This window comes from Pleurodeles waltl, chromosome 6, assembly GCF_031143425.1.
Source record: "Pleurodeles waltl isolate 20211129_DDA chromosome 6, aPleWal1.hap1.20221129, whole genome shotgun sequence".
NCBI classification, from domain to species: Eukaryota; Metazoa; Chordata; class Amphibia; order Caudata; family Salamandridae; genus Pleurodeles; species Pleurodeles waltl.
In genome coordinates this window covers 1,447,799,249-1,447,817,423 of record NC_090445.1, presented here as the reverse complement: position 1 = coordinate 1,447,817,423, position 18,175 = coordinate 1,447,799,249, and the positions used below count along the sequence as shown (strand labels likewise).

The 18,175-nt window shown below is 43.4% G+C and overlaps 1 protein-coding gene across 1 annotated transcript in view; it reads right to left on the bottom strand.

Moving 5' to 3' along the window:
- FRMPD2 (FERM and PDZ domain containing 2) overlaps window positions 1-18,175 on the bottom strand; it is a 393,759-nt gene that overhangs the window by 254,827 nt on the left and 120,757 nt on the right. The window contains exons 15-17 of the mRNA XM_069240896.1: window positions 9,865-10,033; window positions 9,489-9,699; window positions 7,477-7,580 (exon numbers count right to left, since the gene is read on the bottom strand). Coding sequence (XP_069096997.1) covers window positions 7,477-7,580; window positions 9,489-9,699; window positions 9,865-10,033 — 484 coding nt within the window. The remainder of the gene's footprint in view (window positions 1-7,476; window positions 7,581-9,488; window positions 9,700-9,864; window positions 10,034-18,175) is intronic.

Here is an 18,175-nt window from a genome sequence, read left to right as displayed (position 1 = left end):
GCAAAAACATAGAGGGAGAAGGAGGTTGTGTGGCTGGGGCTGTCCTCCTTATAGCCTATATAACATTACAAAAGAGGCCCAGCTAAAAAGAACTACACAGAATGGATAGGAAAAAGGATTTTCCTGTTACAAAAACCCTCACCCACCAGGGTTACCCCTTGGTGGCATGCTTCATCATTGGGTTTCTTCTCGTTCCTCTACGGAGCAGGGTGTGCTACGACCTATGGGATATGTGGGAGCACTGATGTGGTCTTGTGAATGTGAATCATAGGAGGGATAGGAGTGGTGGGGTCTTGGGTGAGTTAAAAATACCTGTCTCCTAGTAATTCCAATGATTTCATAGATTTCTTGGAGGCGGTATGATTAAAAAGGGGGCTGCGGAAGTGGGGGATGTAATGTACCTGGCTTCCTAGTCTACATGTCTCGGAGCCTTACCCCTAGGCTCCTCTTCAGGACCAAGGTGAACTACCTGGTACCACGCCTTGTTTGACTACCTAAATAATACATGCTCTGTGATATGGTGCAATTCACCTAACTAATGTGGTGTCATAAGATGCTACCTATGGTTTATGGTGTCCATAATTGATACCTGTGGAAATACAAAAGAGGCATAGTTATCATAGCCCCCATTTATAATGGGCCGCTATATATGTTGTTTGTGGGTGTGGTGCCACCTATTTGCAAACTGCACCCCACTCATGGGAAACGGCACTCGTGAATATCAGGAATGAGATACCAAAGTACTAGCTGCAAAGGTTTTCTGCTGGTACTTTATTCGCTGGAGGTGTCCTGGCAGGGAGTAGAGGCTTGAAACTCAGCAGAGACCTCATTCTCCATCTTTGGATGCTGGACCCTCAGTTTCTTTACGCTCACCCATAGAGCCTGTTGGGTCGCAGTTCTTTGTCTTCAGCATGGTGGTTACTTCTGCAAGGTACAGGGAATTGGTACCACCAGTTAGTCGAGTCTTTCTTTGCTTCTCGGTGTCCACAGGGGTCCTTCTTGCTGGGACCAACGAGCTTTCACCTTGGGCACTCATCTGTTACTCAGTTCCAGTGGTGGTCTCTCAGGGCTAGGAAGTTCATATGGCCGAAGGCCTGTGACATGCTGATTTGTGTCAGGGGCAAGAAGATTTAATATCTATTTCCTCTGATGGACAACTAGACATTAGTTGAAAGTTAACAGTGGATCAGCTGAAGTGCTAGAAGGCTTGGCACGGGAAATGCGCAAGTCGGAGATCGTTTCATTAATCCCCTCAGGCCTTTGCCCTCACATTTGTTTTCACCCACTGCATGAGTTTGACGATCTGGACTTGACACAGCAGGATCATTTATTTACGATGCATTCCAGTGCTCGAGTGTCTGGAAGGAGCCCAAGTTTGTTTACGAAATAAATGAAAGGAAGACGCGTCAGTACAAAAAAAAACTCCTTTCGGAACTGTAATAATATATGCATGATATTATGTGTGTGATGTTGCGCGAGTATATTGTAATTGACATGTTGTATTCTTTTAAAATTGTGTGAGTTAAGAATGTCGTCTGGTGAAGGTTCCAAACTCTGAGCAGTTTGCTGTTGAAGCCTCCACTGAGAGATGTTCCTGGCCTGGGTGATGTGGCTTGAAACTTATTAAACTATCAAATTACAAGAACAAACGTGCAGCCTCCGTTCTTGTTGCATTTGGCGACGATCTTCTGTCACACACTGCTATTCATAATATGGCACCTCTAAGATTTTCCTGGCTGATTTGGGCCACTTGGACTTTACTGAGATTTCAAGAGCTTGATGGACCCTACCCACATGGATACAAGCTTTGTTCGGCCTGTTGGGGCTCATTCTACACAGTGTACGTTGCACTGAGAGGTATTTTGTTAATTTTAGAAATGTTTACAAATTGTAAGAGGACTCCTTCCTTTCGCCCCTGTGCGTGCTCTGCAAGATTTGACTGTACTGTGTTGCTTACCAACAGTAGTAAACAAAGGGGCATATTTATACTCTCTTTGCGCCGGAATTGCGTCGTTTTTTTGACGCAAATCCGACGCAAAGCTAACTCCATATTTATACTTTGGCGTTAGACCCGTCTAGCGCCAAAGATCTTGGAGTTTGCGTTATTTTTTTGCGTGGACACCTACCTTGCGTTAATGATATGCAAGGTAGGCGTTCCCGTCTAAAAAATTACTCCAAGGCATGTGCGCCTTATTTAAACTCCCGTGCAAAAATGACGCACAGGAGTGGGCGGGTAAAAAAAAATGACGTCCAGCCGCTTTAGCGTCATTTTTTAACGCCTGGTCAGGGCAGGTGTTAAGGGACCTGTGGGCTCGGAAGGAGCCCAGAGGTGCCCTCCCATGCCCCCAGGGACACCCCCTGCCACCCTTGCCCACCCCAGGAGGACGCCCAAGGATGGAGGGACCCATCCCAGGGAACTTAAGGTAAGTTCAGGTAAGTATTTTTTTTCTTTTTTTTTGTGGCATAGGGGGGCCTTATTTGTGCCCCCCTACATGCCACTATGCCCAATGACCATGCCCAGGGGACATAAGTCCCCTGGGCATGGCCATTGGCAAGGGGGCATGACTCCTGTCTGTGCTAAGACAGGAGTCATTTCAATGGGGGTTGGGAGTCAAAAAAAATGGCGCAAATCGGGTTGAGGCCAATATTTTGCCTCAGCCGTGACTTGCCCCATTTTTTGACGCCCAAGCTCCATTTTCCCCTACACTGGCGCTGCCTGGTGTGGGTAATTTTTTTTTACGCACACCAGTCAGCTGCGCCGGCTAACGTCATTCCATAAATAAGGCGCCCGCATGGCGCTTTGGAATGGCGTTAGCCGGCGTTAACTTTTTTGACGCACAACTGCGTTGGCGCAGTTGTGCGTCAAAAAGTATAAATATGGCCCAAAGTGTGCGATCACCTCCTGTGTGAATCTTCCTACACATGTCAGTTTTCTTGGCTGCACATCTGTACGTAGAGCACGCCTGCCCCGGTCATGACATTAAGGGCCAGATGTATCAAACGTTTTTGAATTCGCAAATGGTGCGAATCGCAAAATTTGGCCGTTTGCGAATGCATAAATGCCTTTCACAATGAATGAAAGGCATTCGCAGTGCAATTTTAAGGAATCGCAAAAATAGCAATTCCTTAAAATTGCGACCCCATTTAGATAATCGCAAATTGCGATTCTCTAAATAGGAAATCGCAAATAAGGGATCCTTATTTGAGATTTCCAAAGCGCATGTAACAAGCTTTTCCTAAATGCAAATTGGGCATTTAGGAAATGCAATTACCAAGCATGTGCAATTTTAAAAAATGCATTATAAATGCATTTTTAAAAATGAAATATAGCGCACACATGCTCCTAGTGCATGTGTGTGCTTCACATGTCCGCAAATATTTTTTAGGGGTGCATCAGAGGGGGCCTTAGGCCCCCAGCACCCTGGGGTTTGCATTACCTAATTTGCTAATTCCTAACTGGAATTCACAAATTGGGAAATGCAAAACCATTCGCACCTATGGGCCTACAGGCCCAAATGGATGAATGGAGTTGCATTCTCTATTTGTGATTCGGTAATAGCGTTTGCGAATTTTAAGAAATCGCTATTACAGAATCACAAATTTCATACATCCTATTTTGCATTTTGCAATTTCTTTAAATTCGCTATTTAAGAAATGCAAATCGGATTTTTGACACATCTGGCCCTTGAAGAATATCCAGCATAATTACTACTGTGAAGCACGTTCTGTACTTTTCAATGATGCGCACACAATACTGATAATTTAGTTTACTCGCTGATCTGCACAGCTTAATTCCGGACACTTTAGAGGATCACGGCTCACCTGCACTGATTTGTACAGCTTTTTATGACTTTCTGAGAATATTTCATTCAGGCTTTTAAGCATAAATGAATGTGATATGATTGCTGAGTTCCACATAGCAGAATCAAAGTTGTCTTTTGACAGCTTGTGCAGCTTCCTGTGTACATTTGTTGTTATACCTACTAACTTGTTTTGGGCTTATGTAGAGTTGTTCAGATAACCTATGTTTACACAGCATTGCATTTGGGTACTGAATACACTTTGACATTAATACTTCCATGGCTCAACAGATTACTCAACTGCTGCCATTTCTTAAAAATCCCAGAAAACTTACTATAAAGTGGTTCAGGCTTTTTGAGAACGATTTAGTGGCAATTGATGCCATCGAACATAGCTCACCTGGAAAGTTTGTGTTACTGTTTGGCAGCAATGGTCAATAGATTTTTAATAGCTTGTCACCTGTGCCACCTTCACAAGCACAATCAGGTTACAGTCTATGGAATATTTGCTTTGAGGCCACTGCTGGACTGCAGAAACAGTTGACAGATGAACCTAGTGTTATGTTAGAATGGTACAACTTTTACAAACGAAAGTAACTGAATGATGAAAGTATTGAAGAATATACATCTTCACTCAGGGCCTTATTATGACCTAGACGGAGGGGTTTCCTCCATCACAAATGTGACGGATATACCATCTGGCTTATTATGATCCCATTATATTCCATGGAGATTGTCATACAGCGGACAGGAAATCCGTCACATTTGTGATGAAGGAAACACCCTTGTCAAAGTCATAATAAGGCCCTTAGTGTTAGCAGCCCCCTGAAAATTTGGTCATAACCTGGATTTTTACATCAGAGACCAATTTGTGTTTGTTTTTCACACACAATACAGGAAGGACTATGGACTTGCAAAAACCTAAACTTGACAGAGATCATCCAATTAGCACTAAGCAAAGAAAGATCCGTGTGTCTACAAAATCATGCCTGCTGACTGCACAACCAACATCAATGCAGTAACTCCAGGACACACTGCTGAACAGGAGTCAGTGTGTGTGGTTAAACCTGATACCAAGAAAACAAATTCAATGAGTAAACAATCTTCTATCTCCTGTTACAGGTGTGGGTCCAAGTTCCATAATGGGAATTCTCTCAAATGTCCGGCCATGGGGAAAAGATGTCTGAGCTGCAAAAAGATACGACATTTCCAGACCGTTTAAAGGAGCTCAAAGAGAACTGTGAGAGTCAATGGCAGGGGTACTGAACCTATACTGATACCCTCAACAATGTAATACTTACAGTAAACGTGAAAACATAGACACACCAATTAAGGTTCTATTGTGTACTGTCATTGTTAATGATATTCCTTTACAGGTTATGGTAGGTTCAGGGTCACCCATAACCATCCTAGATGATATAACATTTAATGAGAGTGTTTGGGTGATAAAGAGATAGATATGGAAGGATTTTTGGTCCAATATACAGTCCTTGGGCAGAGAAACTTACACCAAGGGATATCTAGGTAAAAACATCATTGGTTGGAGGAACTGGGGAAAAGTGTGGTTATACTTTACACCGGGGGGGGGCAGAATATCCCTCAAGAGTGCAGGAACCAAATGTATCTCAAGTAGATTGTGATTGAGGCTCTGTGAAGGGTATAGTAATGGAGTTCCAATCTTTATTCAGTAAACGGGGGAGGGGTGTTGTAAAAGTTGTGGAACACCAAATTAGACAGATACCCAATGTCCAACCTGTCACACAAAAAGTGCAACTAGTCCCTTTCAATATTAGAGAAGATTCAAAGAAACTTTGCAAATCCTGTGTTCACAAGGCATTGTACAACCCACCAACTATTCACAATAGGTAGACCCTGTAGTTGTTGCATGGAAAAGGTCAGGGGAGGTGAGGTTATGCTGAGGTTATGCATTGACTTATGTCCCCGGAATAAGTATAATCATCATAGATTGTCATTGGTTATCCAGGATTCAAGACCACCTGGGTGAGTATGGGAGGGTTGAGATGGTTTCCCCTGATCGACTTGAGATAAGGGTATCATCAAATAGCATTCACAACAGAATTCTAAACATTATCAGCATTTGCAACTACCTTGTGTGGCAGTAGGTGAGTGGGTCATAATCAAGAACCCAATGAAAGTGAGGAGGGGAGATTCAAAAGTTTCAGAACCAAAACAATATCTCAAGATAAGGAGCAGCACCAGTAACAGGTAAAGGGCGATGGAATCAAAGACAACAGGTGAAAATAACTTCAGAACAAGCAAGCATCATACATGGTAGAAGAAGTCAGGGACATGATGTTGAATGGGTGCATTGTTTGCAACACAAAGACAAGGGGTTTGGAGAGATGAATAGTATTTTGGACAATGTGGTGTCAGACGAATGGCAGCAAGAGACCACTATTCACAGAAAAAGAATAGTTAGATGCACCAAAAAGGTCAGAAGAATTTGTAAGATATTAATGTTCTTTTGTAATATTATGTGTAAAGGTTAATGTGATTATAGGGGGGAGGTGGTGTGTTAATATATGCATGCACTGTCGTGCTAGTCTATTGTATTAGTCATGTTTTTTTTTAAATATGTGCTGTGTTAGGAATGTTGTCTGGTGGAGGTACTAAACTGTGACCAGTTTGCTGTTGGAGATGCCACCGAGAGGATATTCCTAGCTGTGTGTGATTTGGATGAAACTTAACAAGCAATTAATTTCCAAGAACAAAAGTGCAGCCTCTGTTCTTGTTACAGAAACACGTTTGTTTCCTTTAGAGAGCTGTTAATGTGTATATATGAGTGAAAGGCCATAAACTTGCATGAAACTGAATAAAACCTATAATGCTGAGTTGGTCCCACAGAGTTGAACTCTACTCTAAGGGCCAGATGCATCAAGAATGCCTTTTGCGAGTCGGAAATAGCGATTGCTATTATCGAATCGCAAAGTGCGATACCGGCCCCATACGCACCTATGGGCCTGTAGGCCCATATTTGTGAATTTTTTGCATTTCCAAAATTGCGGTTTCTTAACTGGAAATCGCAATTTTGGAAATGCAAAACCCCAGGGTGCTGGGGGCCTAAAGCCCCCTCTGCTGCACCCCAAAAGTTCAACTTGGTGGTAAATAGTGATTCCTTAATGCCCAATTCGCATTAAGGAATTGCTTCTTACACGTGCTTTAGAAATCGCAAATAAGGAATCCTTATTTGCGATTTCTTATTTAGAGAGTCACAATTTGCGACTCTCTAAACAGGGTCACAATTTTAAGGAATCGCTATTTTAGTGATTCCTTAAAATTGCTTTCAGAATGCCTTTGATACATTCTGAAATGGCTTTTTGCATTCGCAAACGGGCATTCGCACCGTTTGCGAATGCAAAAAGCTTTGACACATCTGGCCCTACGAGTGTTGTGACCTGTGATTTGTTCTGCTATGCTCCTGCAACAGTTTAAACTGGTGTAAGCTGCCAGAGGCTCATTGCTTTGTCACATCTTCTGTGAAAACCAGACTGTACAGAAGAAGGGTTCTGCAAAACATACTGCCATTTTTTCAACTATGTGATCAAACATGCCCAAGCTCAACCCTCTGGGAGCCTGGAGGAAGAGGAAGAGGAAAGAAGAAGAGAATATGCATTTTGTTAATTACAACATGGCATAGTCAACACTATATACTCACCCAGTGTCACATTCGGGGTGCAGTGGAGCGAGAGATAATCTGAGCTCCGATGTTTCTCACAGAGGTTGGAGGGGCTCTCACATTGAGATGCTTCAGCTGATGTACTGGGTGTAAGCAAAAAACGAAATGAAAACAAGCAGGAATGACCTGGCACTACAAAATGAAGTAGTCCAACAACACTAGATTAAAGAGAGAGATTTAGCGAGGCATAGGGGGTTTCTATTGCTTCCCAAAGGGGGCACTGCTTGCACTCTTCCACATATAGGAATTTATCCTTAAGAATGTATAAGGCGACCATTTAAACACAATATATCCTTCCATTTGACCTCCCCATGAGATCCTTTGAGTCACTGAGAACTCGACACTCTTCCTCGCAGGAACTCTAAAGTGGAACATTGTTTAAATTGTTCAAATATAGAAAAATCATTACATTTCGATGCATTACGAATTTGTTCACACAACTAAAATAGAAATAAACAATTAGATACTTTTACTACATCCCACTGAAAAAGATAATTCAGCCCAATCAATGAAGAGAGATGTGCTTTTCATCACATTAGGACAGAAAATTATCCTCGTTCACATAAAATCCCAGAATGCAAAAATATTTTTATTATGCCTCTTTAAATACATGTATTTCTGCTATAAAACAATCTATTATGCAAGGCCTTAAGACATAGTGAAGTTAGTCAGTGGCTGAAGTGGGTTGATCCACGCTGTAGTGAGAGGATGAAAAATGTAAATGCCACAATTACAGACAAATGGACATAAAGAGCCAGCTCAAAGCGTCTATAATAAAGTTTAGTATACATCCACGTTTTTGCTAAATTAGAGGGTCTTGGCTAACCCCAGACCTAAAGAGGGCTGTTACAGCCCTGTTTGCTTTGTGTTTATGTACTGAATTTATGACATCTGAGGTCAGAGGTAGAAAGTGCAATGTCAGGGATACCAAAGGGCAAATCGTGGCCAACTGGTGGTACTTCTAATATGCATCAATTGTAGGAGCAGGTGAGCCCTCATTAAAAAAAAAATATATATATATATATATATATAATTGTTTCATGTATTTGTGATAAAACAAAAAACAATACATTGGTGATATATGGAAAACAAAATGAAAGTTTCTCTATATTATTGCCATGGAATATAGCATAGGTCCTGGAAGAGTTAGTATTAAATTACAGTGGTAGCATATGATATAAAAGGACTAAATAGGTAAGGCATGGCACTGCGAAAACAATCATAGAAATGTATCTAGAAGCATTAAAGACCAATAGAATGGTGAGATTTATGTACACTATTACACATGATGGCCTAACCTATGATGTAATATTGTGATGAAATTGTTTACTACAACTATAAATCAACTTAGGAAAGGAAAAGAAAATAATCTATTATTTACATTACCTTAAATTCACTAAAGTTAATTATCATCACACGACCCCTAATCAGGTCTCCCTTGGTCACAGAGCTCAGCAGCTATTCTGCCTGCTTCCATATGCTCAGTGACACCTGTACCCACTGATGGCCAAATGGATTGGAATATTGTCTTCTTCATAGCTTCACAGTGCTCTACCCCTCAAAGAAACAAATTCAGGACAGAGAGGAATGTGCCGCCATGTAGGTGAGGAAGTTGATATAGTTATGTTTTGTAGGAATTAAAGTTATCCTTTATTAATGTATTGGTAACTTCTGCCATCCTGCAAGCCACCTACATGTTCCTGCATGGTGAGGCCTAATAATGTACAAACAATGTTTTATTGGCATGCTGGGAGAGCTCCATTGATATAATAATATAATATTTATCTAAAAGCTGACTGCAATGCCAGCTCACTTAACATGCATCAATGTATTTCTTACATGTAGGGTTGGGTGACTTTCCTACATGCATGGAGCAACCTGACAACGTGCTGATAAATGCCTTGTACATGGAAGACGTGAATTCCATTATGGGAATACGATCAAGGTTAGTGCTTATGACTTATCACATGAGTTGTTGTGAGGATCCTCACCTGTAGTGGTTCCTATGCTCCTCACTTCCGCTGTTCATATCCATACTGATAGCATCACAGGACTTGCTGATCACACCTCCACAGGCTCCTTTCAGAGGCACCCCATTCAACATGATCTCAGAACGTGAGAATCTCTGGATCCGGGCCAACCGTTCCTGCTCCGCAATGCAGCTGGAGGTCCGATTGCCCCTGTCCAAAAGGTTACTATCCTCTGAAAGTCAAACAGGTTTAAGTGGTCAGTGTGTCCATGAATCTCCATTCGTTTGACCTCATAACCTCTTCATAATGACATATGAATGCTTTTGGAAAATGAATATGACTTAGATGAAAGAAAGCAATAATACATGATTCTTCTTAAACTGTCTTAGTCACTCACCTGTTGAGTCCTGGTGGTGGTGTCTGCGACGCTCCCTGGAGCTGGACTGCACATGAAAAGTGTGCATGGCCGAACAAAGTCCTAGTAGATACTTGCATGTCTTTTGGCTGTCCGTCAGGAAAGTCTGCTTTTTGCCACTAGAACTGCTTTGCACTGTAAATTTCTTTCGCTGTAACAAACAAAAGAATGCGATGTAATTTTTCAGATACAGTTTTCACTAATTAAATGTTAGGTTTTAGTTCATGATTTAATTAACTGGCTTGTCCCTTGCTAGTGAGATAGAGCTTGAAGTGGAACTACTGGGCTTGTCACGCCACAGCCCAAGACCTTTATTAACTCAGTGATCTAATATTAGTCTTCAGAGCACCTGAGGTGCCAAAAGAGTGCGAGCTGAACACTGCGAAGCGTTTCTTGGCTTCTGCAGACTTCTTCTCTGCATTACCTAGTGCTCACATGAGCATCAGCAGAACATCACTGATTAGGCACATCAGTAACCTTCACCGGTCTGTGCAGGACTGTTGAGGCATATTTCACACACTACAGCGTTGACTACTATGAATATGAAACAATATTGAGGGTAATGTGCTGATAAAAATACAAACGAGGTGTTTTTAGACATAAATTGGTTTCCGATTAAGTTGATTCTCAAGAATGCATGAAACAGATAATTTGGTGGGGTGAAGGTTAAAAGCGCAAAGTTCATCATCCTGTCTGAGATATTGCTACGGGAGACTGTGGCTGTTTGGCGAGCAAAAAATGAAGACGTGGTGAGAGGATGTTCGTTTCCTAATTTTTACGAGGCAGACCAAGCTACCAAGGGGATAATTTTGAAATTGTTATTAGAGTAGATTTATAAATAGAACAATAGTACATGAGTATTATCTGTCGTTAAATATTTTGTGAAGTGAGACAGCTTCATGACTATTATCTCCATCACTTGAGTGTTATTTTAACAAGTAGTGTGAGCTCCTTCTGATTAAGAGAAATCAAGAATTGTGCTGTTTTAAATAAGTTCTTGAAATGGCTATTTCAAGTACCTCCTACCTGGATCTTTCTATCCAGCTACCGAGGTCAAAAACAAAAACGCTTCGGTTTGCAATATCAGAGCACTAAAATGTGATCTGGTATGTTTTAAACCAATTTTAGGAACAATAAAGTGCTACCAACTCCGAAAATTGCGTTCGAAATACATACCAAACCACCATTTGAAAGGGACGTGTAGGCATACTTTCTAAATTGCGATTTGGATCAATAAGTATCAACGGTCTGCAACCAGAGAAACGGTCGCAAACCATTTGAAAAAATTACCAACTTCCATGTTGAAGAGGTAACTCTTTTACAAAAACAAAAGGACTCCCCTTTGAACCTCTTCGGGATATGTGGAAACGTTTCTGGGGTAGTAGGCAGTGGTCCAGTGGGGCACTGCCAACTCACAAGGACATATTAAAAAAGAATGTAAACCTTTTTTTTTCAAAAAAAATCTCGTTTCCTTCAGGGAAATGAGCTGCTTTAAAAAAGAAAACGTCTTTGATTAAATGGAATAATTGACATAATGGCCTGCTGATTGCTCCAGGTCAATATCCCTCTGATTGTATCCGAGTCACAATTTGTGACATATTTAATGAATATGAATTGGGTTGGTCAAATTCAGACCGACCCCGATATGGATATTTTATTAAGCAAACTTTTAGTAGGTCGGTTTGCAAAATTCAATACTAGATGCAAACAAAAATGGATGCAAAACTGTTCCGATGTTATGATACATCTGCCCCTTAATTCTTTCAAAGGAAAGAGCTTTTTCTTTGTGACTTTAAGCCTGAAGGCATAGCTGAAAGTTGGTAGACCCGAAGGTAAAGCCAGTGCTTAATTTATAAATCAAAACGTGGAGCTGCCCGGAGCTCTCCTGTGAAACATGCGGCTGCTGCAATTCAATGTATGAGCACAGAATATCGAGGCAGCGTAATCTTGAAGCCATCTCAGGCCACTTTAATCCTTTTACAGACACTCCCTGCCCAGGTGCGGCCATCCTTTAGGGCAGAGGGGCACGCCCCCCCACCTTTTGCCCCTCATGAACAAAGGTCAGCCTGACAGACACTTGTCATTTTCAGCCCAGACAGCGAGGAGTGAGACATTTGCGCAGACTCCTGGCTGCCTGAGCTGAACTTTGCTGGGCTGAGGAGGTCACAGCTCCTATGGGCGTGACCTCCTCGGCTCAGCAAAGGTGCCTCAAGGCCCTCCCCTGGGTGATGAGGAAAACGGCACCCATTGATACTCGCGCTGGGTGCTTCAGGTTAAAGCCCTGAAGCCCCCAGGGCGAGTGTCAATCAATGACACTTCGTCACAGAGTGGGGTGGGATCAGCAGTCTCACTGACCCCATCACACTCTGTGACGAGGCTGGGACTGCTGCCTTCCCTTATTGGCTGACCTAAGGTCAACCAATAAGGGAAGGCAGCTGTCCCAACCCTCCTGAGACCTCGAGGCTGAAGATACGTGTTTGTGTGAGTGTGTGTGTGTGTGATGTTTTAAAAGGAATGTTTGGTGCGTGCGTGCATGTTTGAATGTTATGAGTGTTGTTAATGGATGTGTGTGTGTGTGTGTGTGAAAGAATGAGTGTGTGTGATGTTTTAAAATGAATGTTTGGTGCATGTGTGCATGTTTGAATGTTATGAGTGTTAATGGATGTGCATGCGTGTGTGAAAGAATGAGTGTGTGTGATGTTTTAAAATGAATGTTTGGTGCGTGCATGTAGTGAATGTTATGAGTATTGTTAATGGATGTGCGTGTGTGCGTGTGAAAGAATGAGTTTGTGTGAACTTTTAAAATGAATGTTTGGTGCGTGCGTGCATGTTTGAATGTTATGAGTGTTGTTAATGGATGTGCGTGCATGCGTGCATGTCTGTGTGTGAAAGAATGAGTGTGTGTGTGTTCTTCCCGCCCGCCCCCCTCCCTCCTAAAGCTGCCGACCGCCACTCTCCCTGCCCCTTCAGCTCACTCTTGCAGCTGTCTGCATTATCCCTGTGTGACGCTTTTTTGTTATTCTCTTCATCTGTCTTATCCACATGTATTTTGCTCGCAGTAAATGCTTGAGGCAGAAAAATAAGTGCCAACCCTCAAAAATAGGTGGGGATGCCCTGCACCGGCAACCGCCGGCTCAAATTAAGCACTGGGTAAAGCTTATTTACACTCGTAGGGGCAGGCTGTCTGTCAGTACTTTGCACATTTTAGAATTACTGAGTGGAGTGGGGAATGGGATGAACAGTGCAGCACATCTAAGAGTGAACCATAGGTATGGAGGACAGATCAGCCTCCTTAAAATTCTGTGTATGAAGTCAAATTTCTTTTTCTTCAAGCCCATTGCAGTGAGAATCCACTGACCATTCCACCTAGCATACACCATTACCAGTAAAGTATCTTTCACGCGCATGCTGTGTATGAAATCATGTCAGCACATTGTAAGCCTAAGGAACGGTCGGCGATAGTAACTCTTGGTATGTTTCAGTCATAATGTCATTTGAAAATGTGATATTTAGTTTGCTTAAAAGTTCAGTATAGTTCATGGAATCTGCATGAAATCTTTCAAAGCATTGATGAAACTGACTATGGCACATATGTACTAAAGCTTTTTCCCATACACACAAAATAGACAAAACCCTATGATACATCTGCCCCTAATATAGGGCATACCAAGTTTCATCACTGGCGTACTGCAAAATGATGAGGTCACTCTGCAGAATATGATGGGGGCCCGAGAGTCCTGCATATATCCAAATATTAGTGACATTGGGCTAAATGGGGCTCCCTGAATGGTTGGGGCCTCTGGAAGAAGTGTGGGCCCCCTGCATTGGAGGGGCCGCAGGTGCCTGTTACGCCTTTGAATTTCATGCAGATCCAGGCAAGGGAGAAAAGTTAAAGCGGGAGGGGGAAGATTAATTTCCATTTCTCTTTTTAGTTGCTATGAGAAATGTTGCTGTCCACCGCAGCAATAACATTTACATGCTTTGAGAGATGTGTGTTTTTGTTGGCGATGATGTGCTAATATTTAAAATGTGTTTAATGCAACATTGTGCATTATAAGTGAAATTTTAAATGCAAAATGCATTGTAAGGAAATTGCAAACATGCATTCTAATACGTGCTGTATTTTGTAGCACAAACACTATAATTTAGGTTTAACAAGACATACATAAAGAAAATAAAGTACAATGTGGGACAAGGTAACTATTGGCTTACAGAAGTCTGCATTTACGTTCATTTTCATACACTGGGAAGGATTCATTGGTGGATTTTTGCATCAAGAAAGGGCCTGCAAGGGTGAGCTTGTAAAGTATGCTGATTAATGCTGTAACATAGGCACTGTCACTGTGAAACAGTTTTTTAATAGCAGCAATTCACTTTTTTATTTGTATAGAGAAGCGGATGCTAAATAGCAAAAAATGAATTCAGCTCTGTGAATTATTGCAAATAATTCACAGTTAGCACTTATTCTGTTAAATATAAGCTTGAAAAGTCTGGCAAACATTCAATAAGGAGGCTTAACCATGTTTTATATGTATATATAGATATTACTTACTGGCAGTCACCAGTAGATAGTTATAGTTAGGGCCATGTCTCCATAGAAAAAGTGTGCTTTTTTTTTTACTGGCCTATATCTTTGGCACCACTTGACAAATATTCACAACATTTTCTGAACAAAAGTGTGCCAGTGATTCTTGTTGCACATGTTAAGTTTCAGGGTGATCCATCAAGCGGGGCAGAGAATACGGGGGGGGGAGGCGAGGGGTAAAAAAAACGTGTATTTCCCTTGTTAACTCCCATAGGAGTTTTGAACATGACTACAGCCCAAACTGCTGGAAAGAATTATACCGAATTTGCCAGAAAGGTAGGGATGCAGATTACACTTTTTGTTATGTGGTGTAAATCCGTTCAGAAGTTAAAGAGCTATTAAAGGAAATCCAAATTTGTACATCTAGGGCAGGGGATCCTCCCTGATGACTTCACAATTAATAAGAGACTTGCAGAGCTCTGATTGGCTGCCCACACTTCAGCCAAGAAGTGTTAGCAGCCATCTTGGGCCTCAGCGTCAGCCAAGTACCAAACAAAAAGGTGGGAAAAAAAGAAAAGGGGCCAGGGTAGGGACACCCGGACCCCTTAGCTCTGGTGCTGGTGTCCCAGAGGGACCCCAGAAGAACAAAAAACACTTTTTCCTTTAATTTTGCCGCAAATTTGAAACAATTATGCTAACTTGCTGAAAACATTTGTCACACATACATGGCCCTGGAGCCTGCCACCCACCAGTGCCAGCTCCTGCTATGTCCCGGGTGCCTACCCCCAGGACATACCCGTTTGCTATGACTTGGTGGGATCTTTGACAGCTCCCACCAAGTCACAGCAAACACTACGGTTCCAGCAAGCAAGAGCTGTCAAACAGCTCTTGCTTTTTGGAAGAGGAGGTTTCCTCTGTTTCCCTGCCTGCAGAGATGCAGGCAGGGAAATGGAGGAAACTATTGCTCTCACAGAGGGGGAGCTGCATGTTTAGCAGCTCCCTGTCTGTTACAGCAATGCCGGCTCCTGCAGGAGGTGGGTAGCCGGCTGGGACTGGAGGGACCTTCAGGCTCCCCCTGCACTCCCCAATGATGGTGACTGGATGCCCAGGGAAGCACCCAGAGACATGGTCAGGCCCTGGGGGATGGGGTCCCCGGAGTCGAGATCGGCCCTGGAAGGGGCTTGTACAGCCCCCATCCAAAAAAATATATATATATTAAGCCTAGACTTTGGGAAATGAAGACCTCAGGGCCAAGGTCGGCGGGGAGAGGACCCACCACAATAAAAATATATTAAGGCCAGGGTGGAGTCCCCGGTACTTAAATCGGCCCCCCTCCCCCCAAAATATTTTAGAAGGCTGGGCCCGGGGGAAATAGGGTCCCTGGGGCTGAAATCGGCCCAGGGATGGGGGAGCGAGGCCCCACTCCTCCATTTAATGAAGGCCAGGACCCAGGGCCTAAGTTAACTATAACTCGCACCCCCGCTATGCACTGCTTTTTATTCAATAATTTGACAGCTAATGTTTGATTGATATTTTTATTAACATTATAAAAGTTGTCATGAGTACTGCAATATCTGGGGTAATTAGCAGTACATAGTGAGGGCGGAAGTTATAGTTACCGTAGGCCGCGAGTTACAGTTACTTGAAATAACTCAAACTATAACATCTGATTTCTGTGCTTTTGTGCGAGTAAATTCAGCACCTAACTATAAAGTCCCTTTAACCTTTGGTTTTTTTTTAAAGTGAGTTCTATGTTTTTTTTGTTTTGTTTTTTAAAATAAAGTAATTTTCATTACTATACGTTAATCAAACCACCGCCATGCATGGCCTTTGGCTGTGCACAGCATGGGTTAGCCACAGGGCCTGGCCTGTAGCCAGGCCATGTGCCCAAACCCTTATAACCACCCAACCCCACACTGCATGTGTGGCTGGAGTTGGCCGCAGGGCCTGTCACTCTGGGTGTGAGAATAGATGCAAGATGGTGTCTCTGGGTGTGGGACTGGTTGTGAGAGTGTCTGTATGGATGTGAGAGGGTCTTTGTGGATGTGAGAGTGGGTGTGAGTGTCTTAGTGTGAAGGTAGGTGTAAGAGGGTGTCCCTGGGTGTGAGTGTCTCTATGAGTGGGTGTCTCTGGGTGTGAGGGTGTCTCTGTGAGTGGGTGTCTGAATGAGTCTGTGAGTGGGTGTGTGAGTATCTGTTTGGGTGTGTCAGTTGCTGTGAGTGACTCGGCTACAAAGGAATCTCACCTGCCCTTTTATCCAACAGATGACCACAGCTTTGCATGAAAAATCTACCCAAGTGGAGTTCTATCTGCCTCCTTGGGTAAATGTCCAGTATGTATCCTACACTACAGCTGCCTAATGGAGCACAGGGAAATGTCACCAGTGACCATGTGTGCGTTTGGCAATGTGATTGTTCCTCGTGCATCTTCACCAGAAATCTGTGATAACAAGAATCCTCCTATAGAGAGGCCAGCAAGAAGACGTAAATCTCAATCAAACCAGGGTCCTTCCTCTTAGCTATATGAAGTAAGTGTTTCTTTGTTTCGTGGAGATGTCCTCAAAATCCTCGGAATAAAAAAATGCACCACAAAAATCAGAAGGAAATGCACTGCGGCCCCTCTGGGAAGCTGTCCATCATCCTAGCAAAAGGAGGGACGACATATGCATTCTACTAAGGTAGACAGTGCGGGGCAAAGAGTGGGCAGAGTCCATGTGATTTGCATTTTCAGCAAATTAAAGGGGGAACCATGTTATGTAGAGGAGTGAGGCCCCATGGCCCACCCTCCCCCTGACGATTTCGGGCCCAGGGACCTCATCCCCTGGGACCCACCACTATTCAATGGAGGAGGAGAAATCATCTCTATTCAGTGGGGGAGCATGTGGTCCCTCCTCCCCCAGCCTATTTCGGCCCCGGACCCTCCTCTATTAAATGGAGTTGGGGGACATGCAGCCCTCCTTCCCGGATCAGTTGTGGTCCTGGGGACCCCATCCTCTGGGGCCTGCCATCTCTTCTGGGTGCCTCTCAAGGCACCCAGTGTGCAATGGGACTGTGGGGGGAGCTTCAAGCTCTCTGCCTCCTGCAGGAGCTGTCACTACTATTGCACACAAGAAGCTTCTAAACAAGCACCTCCCTGTCTGCAAAAGCAATCGTTTCGTCTCTTTCCCTGCCCGCATCTCTGTGGGAAGGGAAAGAGATGAAACCTCTGCTTCCAGCGGGCAACAGCACTTTGACATCTCTTGCCCACTGGAAGAAGAGTGTTTGCTCTGACTTGGCGGGAGCTGTCAAAGCTCCCAACAAGTCAGAGCAAACAGCTGTGTCCCGAGTGGAGGGTATCTCGGGACACAGCAGGAGCTGGCCCTGTGGGATGTTGGTCCACAGAGACATTATTGGCTCATCGAGGGGACCTGGGGGGGCACGTGGCCCCTTTCCAAGATCTTAATTTAGCCTCAGAGAGAAGATGGTCCCCGGGGCAGATTTCAGCACTGGACCCTCTACATCACTTTATTTCAGCCCTGGGAAGGCAGCTTTGGGGGAAGGGGGAGGTCTGTGCAGCTCCCCGCATATAATCAAAACAGGCCCAGGAAGTGGTGCCCAACCCCCCCTTCACTCCTGTATACCAGGGCATAAATAAGTTCAGGAGGGGGTAGGGGAACCCGTGCACCCCCTCCTTTCTTTTTAATATGCCCCCAGGACCTGACCCACCAAGGGATTTTTTCACATTTTTTTGCAGCAAATTCTCAACTTAATTTGCAAATTTGAAGCAGAG